The 15705-nt window shown below is 44.0% G+C and overlaps 1 protein-coding gene across 4 annotated transcripts in view; it reads left to right on the top strand.

Moving 5' to 3' along the window:
• ADCY9 (adenylate cyclase 9) overlaps positions 1–14796 on the top strand; it is a 725821-nt gene extending 711025 nt beyond the window's left edge. For all 4 annotated transcript variants that reach the window (XM_069646827.1, XM_069646826.1, XM_069646829.1 and 1 more), the window contains exon 11: positions 8043–14796. In XM_069646827.1, coding sequence (XP_069502928.1) covers positions 8043–9216 — 1174 coding nt within the window. In that variant the 3' untranslated portion in view covers positions 9217–14796. The remainder of the gene's footprint in view (positions 1–8042) is intronic.
• The last annotated feature ends 909 nt before the right edge of the window (positions 14797–15705 follow it).

The following is a 15705-nucleotide window of genomic DNA, read 5'->3' as shown; positions in this document are numbered from 1 at the left end:
GAGAGCAAGTTTGTTGGTTAGAGCGTTTGTTCTTTCGAGAGCTGTGGTGTAAAAGTAGAGAGAGAGTGAGTCGCACAGCGATTGAGAGGGGTTTGGGCGGTGGTAGTGCATGATGGTTTGGTGAATTCGGTGATGATTTTGTGAAGTTCTTTGCTGGGCTTTTTGCAGTTTAGGATTCGGAAGTTGTAATAGGCTTTTTTTGCTTTTCGGATTTCGGCCTTGTACTGACGAAGGTGCCGGGCCAAGGTGGATCTGCTTAGGAGAGTTTTGTCTTTCCGCCATTTGCGTTCTAGGTATTTATATAGTTGTTTACTGGTATTTAATTCAGGTGTGAACCATCTAGGAAAGAGTCCACGGCGGGCTGATGGTTTGCAAGAGGGTGTGAGTCGCATTAGCGAGGTGTTGAGCCAAGAGTCAAAGGCATTGGATGTTAGTTGATTATTGAGTAGGTTGGTAGGCGGGGGAGACTGAAGAAGTGCGTCGGCTAGGTCAGGAAGGATTATTAGCTTCTTCCAGCATTTGCGTAGAATCGGAGGTTCAGGTTCGGGTATGGGAAGTGGTTTGGGAGAGCGAATGGTGAAAGAAACAATGAAGTGATTGGACCAGATGATAGGGGTCTGGGGGTTTAGATGTATCCGGTTGTGGGAGCTGAAGATGGCATCAAGAGTGTGTCCTTTATGGTGGGTCGGGCTGTTTATGTGGGGTTGGAGGTTAATCGCGTCTAGGCCGTCAACCAGAAAGTGTGTCATAAGGTTGGTGGGAATGTCGAGCCATATGTTGAAATCTCCCAGAAGGGTGAGGTTGGGATGGTTTAGTTGGAGTGTGGCAATAGAGTCGCAGAGGTTGTTTGAGAATTGTCTGTCGTAGCCAGGGGGTCTGTAGATTATTAGGAAGCTGTGGGAGAATGAAGGGGAAAGAGATAGTTTGACGAGGAGTGATTCGCAGGAAGGGATGGAAGGTTGGTTGTCGATGATTGAGGCGTGGAAGTGAGATTTGAAGGCGAATGCTATTCCTCCTCCTCTAGAGTGACGGTTCAGTGGGATGATGGAGTAGTCGGGGGGGGGGGGGGGGGAGGCTTCATTCGCGATAGGGGCGAAGTCGTCAGAGAACCAGGTTTCGGTGATGAAGACCAGGTCTGGTTTGTCAGAGGCAAGGAGGTCAAAGATGATGTGTCTGTTTTTTGCTACGGATCGGGCATTAAATAGGATGCACTTCACTTCGGTAGAAGAGGTTGATGTCGGAGCTGCAGAGATGGGTGAAGGGGGGGAGAGGGTGGAGACAGGAGAGCGAGAGGGGTGGGGTGGTCGATGGGAAGAGTGGGCAGACAGGGAAGTTGGTGGGTTTTGGGTGGGATGATTGGGTTTGGTCCGGGGGATTTAAAGGTGGGGTGTGTTGGGTTTGGAGTTTCAGCCGCGGTCGGTGAGAAATCGAGGGAGAGGGGTTTCAAGCAGGGTGAGGCATGGGGTGAGGGTGGTGAAGGGGGGATGAGGCGGTGGGTCGAGACAGGGGAGGCGATGAGTGCAGAGAGATTGAGGGGGACCAGGTATGCTTCCTCTTTAGTGTCTATGTTGCGATTGGTGTGTGCGAGAGGGTAGGGGGGCCAGAGGGGGAGAGGGATGAGGCTTCCGTTCTTGCTAGGGCTAGGCGTGCAGTTTTTATTGAGGGGAAGCAGTGTGGTCGTGGCAGGATGGTGGTGGGGTTTGATAGGAAAAGCGTGGGGTGTACGATTGATGGGCGGGGCATGCTTGGGAGGCTTGTGAGGTGAGCGGGTATGATCGTAGTAGGCTGATCGGTGGGGTTTGTGGGAGTAGTGGTCTTAGAGTGGTTGGCACGCCATTGTGCACCTCTGGCTTGGTGTTTGGAAAAGGGATGGGGTGGAGGGTGGGATGATTCGGGGAGGCAGGAGGTAGGGTTGGAGGGAAGGGGGGGTGGTGCACAGTGGTTGTTTCCGGTAGACCTTTGTGGAATGGGTGCACTCATGGTTAGTATGAGTGGTACCACTGGGTGAGATTATTCAAGGTTTCTGGGTTCAACTAAACAGGGTGATATTATTCATGTATTTTTAATGTTCTAAATTGCAAAGCGGGGATACAGGTATGCTATTAGGCAGAGTTTCGAGTGTAACAACACCAGAGATATTGTTTTTAGGTGCTTCTTATAAGTGGAATTTAGGAGGGCTTCTAAAAGCAGTTATGATATAAATATGCTAGCGGCTAAATTTCTAAATCCAGTTTCAAATTCTCTGTTGACACAGATATGCTATAGGGCAGAGTTTTCTGACATAGGCTATAGGGCAGACTTTTTAAATGCAATTATGCCACGGATAAGCTATAGGTAGACATTCTAAGTGCAATTATGACCCACATAAACTATAGAACAGACTTTCTAGACTTTGGTACAGTGACGCTGTTAGGGACACTGTCTAAATTCCGCTATGCCAAAGTGGTGGTGTTATATACACTTTTAAAGTTAGCTTTGCACCGAGATGGTATTGGGCTCACTTCTAAGATTAAGCAAGTCACACTATTATGTATATTAGGGACATAAAGAGGGTATTAGGCAACCATTTCAAGTTTGCACAGAGAGGATATAAGTTCAAGCAGGCACGCTATTAGGGATATTAGGGACAGAGAGGGTGTTAGGTAACCAAATTCATGTTTGCACCGAGAGGATATTAGGGGCCCTTTTAAATTCGGCTTTGCAAAGGGAGGATATTAGGTACACTACTAAAGTCAGCCAAGGCACGTTATTAGGCACACTTCTAAATTCAATCAAGGTACACCATTAGGCAACAAATTCAAGTTTGCACAGAGAGGATATTGGGCACAGGATATTTCTAGGTTCAACTTTACGCAGAGAGGATATTAGGCAATCTTTTAAATTCAACTTTGCACAGGGAGGATATTAGGCACACTACTAAAGTCAATCAGGGCACGTTATTAGGTACAGTTCTAAATTCAACCAGGGCACACTATTAGGCACACTTCTAAGTTTGACTTTGCACAGAGATGATACTAGGCACACTTCTAAAGTCGATTTTGCAAAGAGAGGAAGCCAGACACACTTCTAATTGCGGTTTTGCACAGAGAGGATATTGGGCACACTTCTAAATTCTGCTTTGCACAGAGAGGATATTGGGCACAATTTCTAAATTCTGCTTTGCATAGAGACGAAGTTAGACACACTTCTAATTATGGATTTGCACAGAGACGATATTGGGCACACTTCTAAATTCTGCTTTGCACAAAGAGGAAAATCAGACACACTTCTAAAATCGGCTCTGCACAGAGAGGATATTAGGTACACTTCTAAATTCAACTCTGTACAGAGAGGATATTAGGCACACTTCTAAATTCAACTTTGCACAGAGAGGATATTAGGCATACTTCTAAATTCAACTCTGTACAGAGAGGATATTAGGCACACTCCTAAAGTCAACCAGGGTACAGTACTAGGCACCTTCTAAATTCAACTTTGCATAGAGAGGATATTAGGCAACTACTAAAGTCAACCAGGGCATGTTATTAGGCGCACTTCTAAATTCAACCAGGACACACTATTAGGCACACTTCTAAATTCCACCAGGGCACACTATTAGCAAACTTCTAAATTCGACTTTGCACAGAGAGGATATTAGGCACACTCCTAAAGTCAACCAGGGTACAGTACTAGGGGCACTTCTAGATTCAACCAGGGCACACTATTAGGCACACTTCTAAATTCAACCAGGGCACACTATTAGGCAAACTTCAAAATTCGACTTTGCACAGAGAGGATATTAGGCACAGTTCTAAAGACAACCAGGGGACGCTACTAGTCACTCTTCTAGATTCAACTTTGCGCAGAGAGGATATTAGGCACACTTCTAAATTCAATTTTGCACAGAGAGGATGTTAGGCACACTTCTAAATTCAACCAGGGCACACTACTAGGCACCTTCGAAAATCAATTTTGCACAGAGAGGGTATTAGGCACACTTCTAAATTCAACTTTGCACAGAGAGGATATTGGGCACATTTCTAAATTCAACTTTGCACAGGGAGGAATTAGACACACTTTTAAATTCAACTTTACACGGAGAGGATGTTAGGCACACTTCTAAAGTCAATCAGGGCACACTACTAGGCACCTTCTAAATTCAACTTTGCATAGAGAGGATATTAGGCACACTTTGAAATTCAACTTTGCACGGAGAGGATATTAGGCACACTTCTAAATTCAACTTTCCACGGAGAGGATATTAGGCACACTCCTAAAGTCAACCAGGGTACAGTACTAGGCACCTTCTAAATTAAACTTTGTATAGAGAGGATATTAGGCAATTACTGAATTCAACCAGGACACACAACTAGGCACACTTCTAAATTCAACCAGGGCACACTACTAGGCACCTTCTAAATTCAACTTTGCACAGAGAGGATATTAGGCACACTTCTGCAGTCAACTTTGCACAGAGAGGATATTAGGCACACTATTATGGTTTATGGTTTATCCTTGCCTCAGCTTTATCAGTGTCTGTGGTGCTTTTTGTTGCATCCTTTGTTGCGCTATGACCTTAAAAATAAAGTTATTAAAAAAAGAGGTTGTTCTCTGCTTCCAATACTGCCATTGAGCTAACCTGTGGTTAGTTTAAAACAATAATTGACGAGAATGCCACTTGCTTTATGGTTCTGCCAGAGCTCTTGAAGATACACATTAAATAGGGACCCTCGTACTAATTGGCTGTTTTGCAATTCCGAAAGCGAGTGCGTTTTATTGGAAGCGCTGTTCTAGCAGGAGCCATTTTATAGTATATATTGGAGCTTTTGAAAAGCATGTTTTGTTCCCTGCTGCTTAGTGCATTGGTGTGTTTTTCACTTACATGCTGCACTACATTGTTGTTATTTTTGTTTTTCTTTCTGTGACTGACCTGCAGAACTGAACCAAGAAAATCTACATTTGTGAAGCAAGCCCTGTTGGCTTTGCTAATCCTTGTTATTACTAAAATCAATATATATATATACCTTACGATATCTGCTGAGCGAATGTGAGCCACCATTTGTGTTTTCAGTTTGCACTCAAATGATAGTCCTTCTCTTGGGCAAGCGGCATATATGTTCTGAAACAGATTTAGAGTTGGTGTTCTAGATTAGCATGGCCTGCATGTAACAATACACATTAGCCCGCTATAGCTGCCGCCTTTTAATTCACATTATGAGGAAGTAATGTTGTTCAATTATAAAACCTTACTTGAAAGTTAGCCAAGGTGGGAATTTGCACCAATTGTGTCCTGTGGAACCAGGCGTTAAGAGGCAGTCTTCACAGAGGGCATGATAGAAGGAAATTAAGTTGTTTTAATTTGCTTGTATAGGTTTTGCTATTGGAAAGAGTATGGGGCATGTTGTTTTTGCTCTCTTTGTCACTTGTCTTGAGTAGATCTTTCATACAATTACCTCACCAAACTGTGGCAAAAAGTGTAAATGGTGGTGCTGGCAGGCAACCCTTAAAGTTCACTATGTCAACAAATATCAAGTGAAAATACACATTTTATAAGGTGTAATGCTAAATAAGTATACCTTGAAATATAATACTCAGTGTAAAAAAATGTATTAAAACCTGGTTCAAGGTAGACTGGGTTTAAGATGTCAGCTATGTCCCCCAAATCCCTTTGGATCTAGCACTTTCTCTTAGAGTATTCCTTTGACATTTCAAAGTATCTGAAAATAATGTGTGTGGGTATGGCTCTTTTAATGGACTGGTCCAATTTCTATTATAAAACATCACGATGAACTGCATGACAAAACTCTCAAGGTGGTGTAAGGAAGGCATGGTTATCAGAAGCACGACAGACACAAGGAGTATAATCCAAGGGTGTTTATTACACAGTATAAGGGTGAGAAAAATGCCTGATCTAAACCTAAATCTATGATGGGAGTAAGTTACAACCATCAACGTAAAGAAAATGCTGTCCTAGTGGTGTCATGTCAAAACAAAATGGCCTATACTAATAAACCTATTGCCAAATCCTTACTCTATAAAACAAAAGGGTGTGGGGCAATGATATGTATAACAAAAGAGTGTAGTGCAAACTGAAATGACCAAAGTGTTTCTGTAGTTCAGGATTGCTGAACTAGTGTACTCCCTTCCTTCCTCGTGTTACATCTCGGGACAAGGCAGAACATTGGCATGACTGTGAGCACCCCTTCAGTCTACAGGCATCAGAAAGCATTTTCTTCAGAAAAGGCAGGATCCCTCGAAGCAATGTCTTTTGCTTGGCATTACAATACTTTTTCCCAAGCTCTGACCATGCGAGGTTCCCCTCTTCCCTGGCTTCCTCGTGATACCCCTTTGTTGGGTTCACGTTTGTCTTTACACCACGATTCAGTCATTTTAACAAAATGCGGGATTCACTTTCCCTTGGCAGCCCTCCATTGGGTTCATTGTAGCCTTCAAACCACAATTCAGTTAATCTTTATCAGTTCTACTAGCTTATAACACTCAGGAACTCTTCATTTCTTTTTAAACAAATATTTGGTGTGGCATCCCTCTGTCAGGTTCACATTTGCCTATCCTCTTTATCACAATGTGGGATTCGCTCCTCTCAGCTCTCTTGGCATCCCTCCGTCGGTTCACACTTGCCTTTCAACTTTATCACAATACGGGATTCGCTCCCCTTAGTTTTCTCTAGGCATTCCTCCGTCGGGTTCACACTTGCATTTACAACACAGTTCACTTAGCTTTACTTTGCAATTGTTCCCTTCGTTTCCCACTTGTCTAAGACTTTCGATTGTACTAGAACTTTGCTTGTACCTTTGTATGACCACTTTGACTTTCTGTTACTTTGGTTCGCCTCTCCTAAGGCCTTCTGGTATTTGCAGTCTTTTCCAATTATCTTATTTTCAATCTAATAGTTTCACTTTGTGTGCGGAGCCTTTTGAGAAGGTAATATTCTATTACCCAACCACTCCGTTATCCTATACATATTGGCAATGTTGCGAGCTACCCTTATGGTTTTATGACACCAGCAGCTTCTGCATTAATCCTTCTGGTTACAATGTATTCCCGCCAACAGTTTCACGAAACCCTGCAAGCCTAATTAAACGCTTTGATATCTTTCACTCGATAACCCCAGCCGGTCTCACAGTTCACTCACTGGTGCCGCTCAATACCATTCATCCAGCGTTTCCAAGGCTATCAGTACCGCACAGCTCGCCTCCTCCCAACTCAGTTGTTCAACCGAAGGAGGACCCGCCTTCAGCTTGTGCATTAGCGGGGAGGTTTCCTTAGAAAAAGTCTGCACGACCTTCACTATGAAGCTGGCCTGACCACAGCCCTACTCTCGCCCCTTGGCAGATCGCCTTGTTTGCCTTGCTCTCCTTGCTCTCTGGGTGCTCTCATGCTTCGCCTTTTATCCCAGTGGGTAAAGGGAACAGGATTCAGGTGGGAGTCATCAAGGTTAAGTGCCTGACTCTGCCTGACCCTGATATTGGGACATGTCAAACGGACTGGTTGTGTGTGAGTCTGTCTTTCTCTGACGTACTTGATCCATGCAGCAGCGTGTGTGTAGGAAAGGGGGGGATAAGGTTCCTAGATAGTATATAGAATGAGGGTGTACTACAGGGAAATGGGTGTAGGGAAACCGCATCTCTCCTTCGGGTGCCCCACTCCCACTCCCCAGGGACCCCCCATCCAGCTGATCCTCCCGCAATGGTCCACCCCGGGGTCTGGATCCAATAGCGATGGCCATGCCCCGGCCACCTGGATGACAGATCCCAAGGGACTAGTCGGTCAGACACCCCTTGGTTTCTCATAGCAGGCATTGATAAACTGTCAGGATTTGCAAGTTGATTATCTGCCAGACACAGACTGTGAACAAACTCCTCAAATGTGCTGATAACACAATCCCTTTTCCGCAGTGCTTTGGAAGTAGCCAGTTTCTATTGACTTTTTAAATAAAATAATTATAATCATGGGAAATTAACTTCTATATTTGTATGTGTTCAGAGACATTTGTAAGTGAAAATAATGCATATGTATAATAACCATTTCTCATTTTCTTATAGTTCTGGGATGCCCACATGCCTCATTTCCACCTCCTACGTAAAGCCAGCATGTCGAATTGGTCCAGAGGTGATCCTTGCTTTCCTCCTCCTCCTGCTCTTGGTCTGGTTCCTGAATCGTGAATTTGAAGTAAGCTACCGACTCCATTATCACGGAGATGTGGAAGCCGATCTCCATCGCACAAAAATCCAGAGCATGCGAGATCAAGCAGACTGGTTGCTGAGGAACATCATCCCATACCATGTGGCGGAACAACTGAAGGTCTCCCAGAGCTATTCCAAAAACCATGACAATGCCGGCGTGATCTTTGCCAGCATCGTCAACTTCAGTGAGTTCTACGAGGAGAATTATGAAGGAGGCAAAGAGTGCTATCGCGTCCTGAATGAACTGATTGGTGACTTTGATGAGCTGCTGAGTAAGCCAGACTACAGTAGCATTGAGAAGATAAAGACCATTGGTGCCACCTACATGGCGGCTTCTGGCCTAAACCCTTCACAGTGTCAAGATACCAGCCACCCTCATGGGCACCTCCAAACCCTCTTCGAATTTGCCAAAGAGACCATGAGGGTGGTTGATGACTTTAACAACAACATGCTTTGGTTTAACTTTAAACTGCGCATTGGCTTTAACCATGGCCCTCTAACAGCCGGGGTGATTGGCACTACAAAACTCCTTTATGACATTTGGGGTGACACCGTGAACATTGCCAGCCGGATGGACACCACTGGGGTGGAGTGTCGGATCCAGGTGAGTGAGGAGAGCTACCGTGTTCTCGCCAAGATGGCCTATGATTTTGACTATCGGGGCACTGTCAATGTCAAGGGCAAAGGTCAGATGAAGACGTTCCTCTACCCAAAGTGCACAGACAATGGGATTGTACCTCACCACCAACTGTCCATCTCACCAGATATCCGGGTTCAGGTGGATGGCAGCATTGGCCGCTCCCCAACAGATGAGATTGCCAGTCTGGTGACTTCTGTGCATGGTTCTGACAAATCTTCCCACTGCTCTGACTCGTTGGAGGCCAGAGATACACCTCCTGCCCCTCAGAAGCACCGCAGGGAACCTGCAAAGGCCAACGAAAGGGGCAGGCTAAGCAAAGCCATAGGGAAAGAGGACAAAGAGCCAGAGGAAGCAGATGAACTCACAAAGTTACATTGTTCAGAGAGGCTATGATACAGACGGCAGCTACAACGGCACTCTCCGCTCCATGGAAACACTAAGAGACATTTGCAGTGTGCATCTTTTGTTTGGGCGTAGGGAGAAAGGGAGGGTGAATACTTGGATTTTTATGTTCTGCTTTATGGCCCTTCTCTGAAATACAGTGTGGTTTACAATTCTATTGGTCACACCCACTCCTCATTGCCAACTCCATTGTTTCTCACCAACCTGCGCATCCCCTCAACGTGAAGGAGGAGTAAAGTGCCTTCAGATGTACTCCCAGACCCCCCGTGGCATGGGTCGGAAGCCACTGTTGAGAGTGCGGCTAGAGATATCTGCCTTGCTCAAAGCAAAGGTTGTGATACAGTATGATTCAAATTACTGCTTACAGGACACTTTATTTTCAATTGTTGCTGATGTGTTATATGTTTTTGTTCTATTTTTTATGTGAGTGTGCGAGTGTGTGTGTGTGTACATACGAGTGTACATTTTTACTTTTACATGTATATTAGTTTATGTGCATTTGATATATATATATAATGAAATGGACGGTGAAGTGGACCTTTATAATGTGGCATGAGATACCATTTTATCAAGGCTTCTGCTTGTGCACCGCTAATGCAATATCTTCTGCCATGGTTAGACTCTTTGACCTCCAGTCTTTTTATCTTTTAAAATCATGGCCTTAGGTTTGTCTTGCCCCCTACAATCACATTTGAAGCCCCATAACAAACACATGCAGACTGTTTCCTTTCTACCTTTCTAATAAATACAAGTGGGTTGGATTACATCAACCCACTGTTAACACCATCTCGTGCACATTATTTGATAACCCTAGCGGCGCGACTGTCCTCCATTATGGTGCTTGTTGCAGCCCCCCTTCATTTCCTCTAATAGTATTAACAGGCCTTCATGCAACCCGTATATTGAGAGACACAATCTTATATACTTTATGATCTTCACATTTAAAGAAGCACTCTGGCGTACTCAGAGTGACCTTCATATTTAAAGAAGCACGCAGGCATGTGCTTAAATACCTTTATATTTAGAGCGACAGACTTGCACTCTGTTAGTGTTATTTGTATTTAAAGAGAAGAGTGCATGTGTCTTCTAAGTTTCCTGAGAAAGCTATGGCCTGGGTGTTATTTATTCTCATTGCAATGCATTCCCGGTTCTGTGGCCCCACTGTTTGCGTTGAGGGCATTCCATGGCCGCGCTCTATCTGGCCTAATGAAAGTATTCTTCAGCACGAATGTCCGTGCCCCCCCAAATCCCACTTTGAAAGTATGGTAAGGTGGACATTTATTTGCTGAATGTTTTGCTGTTTTCACAGCTACTCCCTCCTAACATGATGGTAGTTTCACAATTTCTTTGGTGGTCCTTTTAGCTTAGGTCCAAACCATGTCCCCGTATAAAGAACTCTGGCTAGAGATTTTTTAAGATATTGCCAAAGAAAGCGTACAGGGAGGCCAACCTATTGAACATGGCTGTGGTCCATATTTCAGTTTCTTGCCATAGTTTGTGCTTTCTTTCTGGAGAAGATAACATGACACGTCAACTGGTTGAGTTCATTTAAGTTTGCCTTGAACTACAGAATAGTCCAGGAGAAGATGTCGGGAGTCTGTAGAAACTCCTACACTATCCAATCAACATCTGAGGGATCCCTGGTCCATTCTCTCTATTAGCTTGTCATTAAACATTCTGTGAAAGGCAGGATAATGCAGTGTGGCCACCATCATGGACTGAATTCTTGTCTTATAGTCAGCAGTGAGTGGGAAAAGGGTTGCTTTTCAAGACCACTGCCTGAAATCTGTGTGCCTTTATGTATTGTATTGTTGAATCATGGTTTCCAAGTCACTGCTGTTAGTGCCTGGACCATATATTGGTCCAGGAATTATTCTTGATCTAAAGTACAAATAAAATGACAGACTTGCTCTCTTAGAGAATGGTGCATTGAATCACCACAATCCTCTCGGATTGAGCCTTCAACACAAACCTCTGTGGCTCTGTGTGTGTTAGCAATTGGTGCATGTATCTTCTCATTTCCATCCAAAAGACCCCAGATCGCATTTTGAACTGTTTTATTCTAATGACTGCAGACCAGCATCATCACTTAAGTCATGTTGGGGCAGCCGGTGGTCTGAAGTCCCCCTTATTCACTCTGTTAGGGAATGCAGATTCTGTTCCCATTAGCACTTCATGTCCGAATATGGTTTCCACAGGGTATTTAAAAATAGTGCACATAAGGAGAAATCCGCCAGATGATTCATGGAGCGGCAGATGCATGGCGATTATGCATGCAATGAACGTGAACTTGAGAGCTGGAGATTGAACTTCTGCGGATAGCAAGCACATGTGGCTGGCAGGGGCCACTGCCTCACATTTATTTAGAGGATGGATTCTTAGCTAACCCAATGCAGTGCCTCGGATGCTCTAGTCCCACTTGTATCATTGATGAAAGGGAACCAGAGTTCTCCAAGTGAATTTGGTGTGGGACTGCCGTTCCCATATAATGAAGCACAGTATCTTGATCCCGAGAGAAGTGAATTGCACATTTAAAGAGGTCATTGCTATGTTGTCTTCATCCGTGTCTACACTGTTTAATGTTAGTATCCATTGGCCTTCAGCACCAGAGAGCTAATACATACTACCTGCCAAAAATTATTTTCCAGTAGGCAGGAGAGAATGTCATTTGCCAACGCCCCGGCACACCTTCACAAACACAGGCTTATACTCCTAAACACTACCCTGTATTTTCTGATGTTTTTCTGATTTGTTTACTTGTGTTCCTCATTCTGTCAGCTTGAAAGAAAACGATGGATATTAACATGAGACTGCAGCTGTTTTCATGCAAGTTGTTTTTTCTTTTCCTTTAAGTTTGTACGGCATTGTGGCCATTAATGAAAGAATGTTTACAAGTGCGCATGCCAGATTTCTCAATATGCCAAGCTGTTGTGCCAAGCCATTATCTGAGACTGCTTGGCCATTGTTTTCATTTATGAGTTGAGAAGACCTACAACCTACTAACTTTCATTTCCCCTGATAAAGTGTTAAATGTACCCTGTTGTTAAAATGTGCAGCGCTTTGGCGTAAAGTATAAACTTAATAAATACAAATACAAATTTCATTTGGAGCATTCCATCTGCGGCATTTGAGGCAGTCATCAAAATTAAGTCTTGAACTGGATGCATGAAACCTGGTCACTTGTCGTGAGCCCTTCTATTAAGTACTCCTGCACTAGCCTTATTACATAAACCTCTCTTGGTATTGCTTCTGCCAACTCCTGTTAGGACAAACAATGTTGCCTTAGTACTGTAGTTAAAGTGTAAAGGTCTTCATTTGGAGAAGGCATAGCTAGTTCCACTTTATTGGCTGCCTGCCTTAACAAAACATGTATTCTTCTGGATGAATCAGATACATAAATTGCAAGTTCCCCTCTTTACATCCTTCTTCCTTCCTTGTCTGCTGATGGTGTGAGGTATGTAGTTGCTGACAAGTATTCCTCTGGCTTGCAATACGCACCACAGGGAACCAATCTTGTATATTCCTCTATGGGCTTTTTGAGGGACACCTCCTCTCCTAAGCCATTTTGGTTGCTTTGTTCTCCACCCCATATGGTCTGGGTTTAGGCAGAGTTTTTCCTTTATTCAGAGCCTTTGGAATCTTGTAGTAAGCCTGGTCAAGAGGTCTCAACATTTGCTATTTCTGTCAGGATGATTGGTAAATAATTCCAATTCATGTGACAGCCTCATCTGGGCTCTCTGACCCAAAGAAACACTACACCAGTCCTTCCTAGAGCCCTCCCTCACTGCTCCTTAATGGGTGTGGTTACATGAAATGTTCTCGGTTGTATTACTCTTGATACGGCTTATGATCTGGTGGCATGGCACGATGTCCTTGACATACTTCTCTTTAAGGTGTCCTTTTAGGCCTTTGCAATGAAGCTTCCATCCTATCGTGTTCAACTGTACCTTTACAATTGTAAGTTCTTGTGAATAGCTGTTCACAGGACCCACCATGGTCTACTTAGCCATGGATTTAGCACGAAATTCCTGTAATCCTTCAGGTCTCTTTGTGGTTGCTTCAGATTATGTTTCCTCAACAGTGAGTAACGGGATGATGTTCTCATATTTTCTGATTACAAATTGCCCTTGTGAGTTATTAGACATGGGCAGTGATCTGTCATAATACGTTATCCATTACTCCTTGGCTGCTGTATGTATTAATCACTGTCGGATAGGCACATCTGGGAATTTCGCTGCATTCATTTAATGTTTTTTGTCTTTTTCACAAAACGCTGGTGCCACCTGAACAGAGGCAGCCCAGTCCATTGACTTAGCTTTGTACTTCAATAGTGCAGGCCACCAAATTGAGCTTTCACGTTCATCCACCTTTACTGGATGAAGCACTCCCTCGTGTACTCCATTTTGGAGAGTGTTTTCAGTGAATTCCACCAAAGCAGTCTACACAAAATATTCTTACCATAGTAATCTATTTCCAAAGAAGTGTTAACGAGCCAGTGCTGAAAGAATAGCTAGTTACCCACATATAGTAGCTCTACTACTGTGTCCATTTGATATTTCTTTTTCAATTACAGTATTGCACATCCATTCCCTGTCTCTCCTTGGGTCAGAGAAGAGGTGTGAGGCATACAGGTGGTGTATTGTGGATGGAGCATATGCCTGGGTTACTCTGTGCAACACCTGACCTTGCACTTTATGAAATCATGCAGTTCCCAGCCAAGCCAATAGGAAGGTCTTTGCTGCCAACCGTTTGCGTTACAACCAACACCTTATTGACATGGATCCACCAAACCATGCCTAGCAGAATTAAAACGGGTATACAACCTATACAGAAATGAAAATAGTAACTCCAAGTGCATGGTACACAGGAAATGTCATTCTTCCTATTCCTCTAAGGCACATACCCTAACATCATGTTCTTGCCCTACCAACCTGGACCAGACGTAGTTGCTGACTTTCTTAGTGAGTTTTATGGGGTGGCCATGTATCCATGCTGAACATCTCACTGTCCATTTTTTACATCGGTTATTTCTTTATTGAATATCTACTGCATAATTTAAGGCTTGTATTAAGGTCTGCGACTCCCGGGCAGTTCTAAGTCCATAACTGAGGTCCCACAATGCTTCTCTTTGACAAGGCCTACTCTGCCCTTGCATTCTATTCTGTTTTGTCAATACTGTGGCATCTCTGTGCCATTAGCCTTCTATGATTGAATATGCCCTTCACCTCCACCATCCGCAACGTCCTGGCTCCCTTTGTTTTATTTGCAGCTCTCCTTTGTTAATTTTATTTGCATCTCTCCTTTGTTAAATTACAGTGCTCCTTGACCATGATTTTCTGCAGTTTCTCTGCTTTTAGGGCACTGTTAATCCACATCTAATGCCTGATACTGTATCTCCTAGTAGAGTCCCAGACCCTCCTTCACTCCCTTGTTCTGAAAGAATTTTGAAGAAAGACATCCTCAAAAGAGGGCAGTTCTTGCCAGAAGTGTCTAATGAAAAGGTAAGGCCTCTGCACAGGTTGAATTTGGTATTGGAAACTTAAAGGAAATAAAAATTGAAATATATCTCAAGCCCTACTTTGCCAGTGTTGTTTTGTTTATGGTCATTTCTTTGCAAAATTTTGCTGATTAAAGGAAAGGCTTCTACGTACCTTCTTTTTTTCCTTCCAACCAATTGTATCGATGCAGCAGAAGACCAGAGGACCGTTAAACAGCATTAAGTTAAAATACATGTTGAAGTGTGGGTACCTGCAAGACTCTGCCTGTATTGTGTTATATTAATTCTTGTAAAGTGCATACTTATGCCCCCAAACCAGCACCACATTACTATAAACCCAGGGCCTAGAATACTGCTTCCCATATGCAACTGACTTTCTCTCTGCCTTCAATCATCTACTTCGGCTCTCTGAGAAACCTGAAGGTGTCTCAGTGCGGGAGGATCACCTGGATGGGCGGGGGGGTCCTCGTGGAGTGGAAGTGTGACACAGACGGTTGAGATGTGGTACCCCTTTCCTTATAGCACCTATTCCCCATCCTACCCCGTAGGATATTCAGAAGCTCTACCCATACCCCCTTTCCGAAATGAACACTTTCTTACACTGTGAAACACAACAGACTAACACTAAGGCCGTCTTCTTGACATGTCCCAAAACAAGGGTCAGGCAGAGTCGAGCAACTGACAATAACTACGCACACCTGACGGCCCTTTCACTTCCCCACAGGGATAAACAGTGGAGCGCGAGAGCACAATTTGAGCAAGTAAAAACACACGAGGAGGCAGCTGTGCCAGGACGGCAGTTCAAGAGGAGGAAAAAGGCAGCAATACTGGAAAGGACAAGAAGGGAAGTGGCCTTGCCCTTTTCGACCGAAGACCTGCAAAGCCTCAGAAAAAAGAATTATAAGACGCTAGCGTGTGGTGTAGCAGATGTCAACGGTGCACAGAGCCCTCCAACACTGATGATCAAGGCAGAGGGAGGCACT

The sequence above is a fragment of the Ambystoma mexicanum genome, chromosome 2q (genome assembly GCF_040938575.1).
Source record: "Ambystoma mexicanum isolate Mex_15411 chromosome 2q, UKY_AmexF1_1, whole genome shotgun sequence".
Lineage (NCBI taxonomy): Eukaryota > Metazoa > Chordata > Amphibia > Caudata > Ambystomatidae > Ambystoma > Ambystoma mexicanum.
This window is presented reverse-complemented; position numbering and strand designations above follow the sequence as displayed.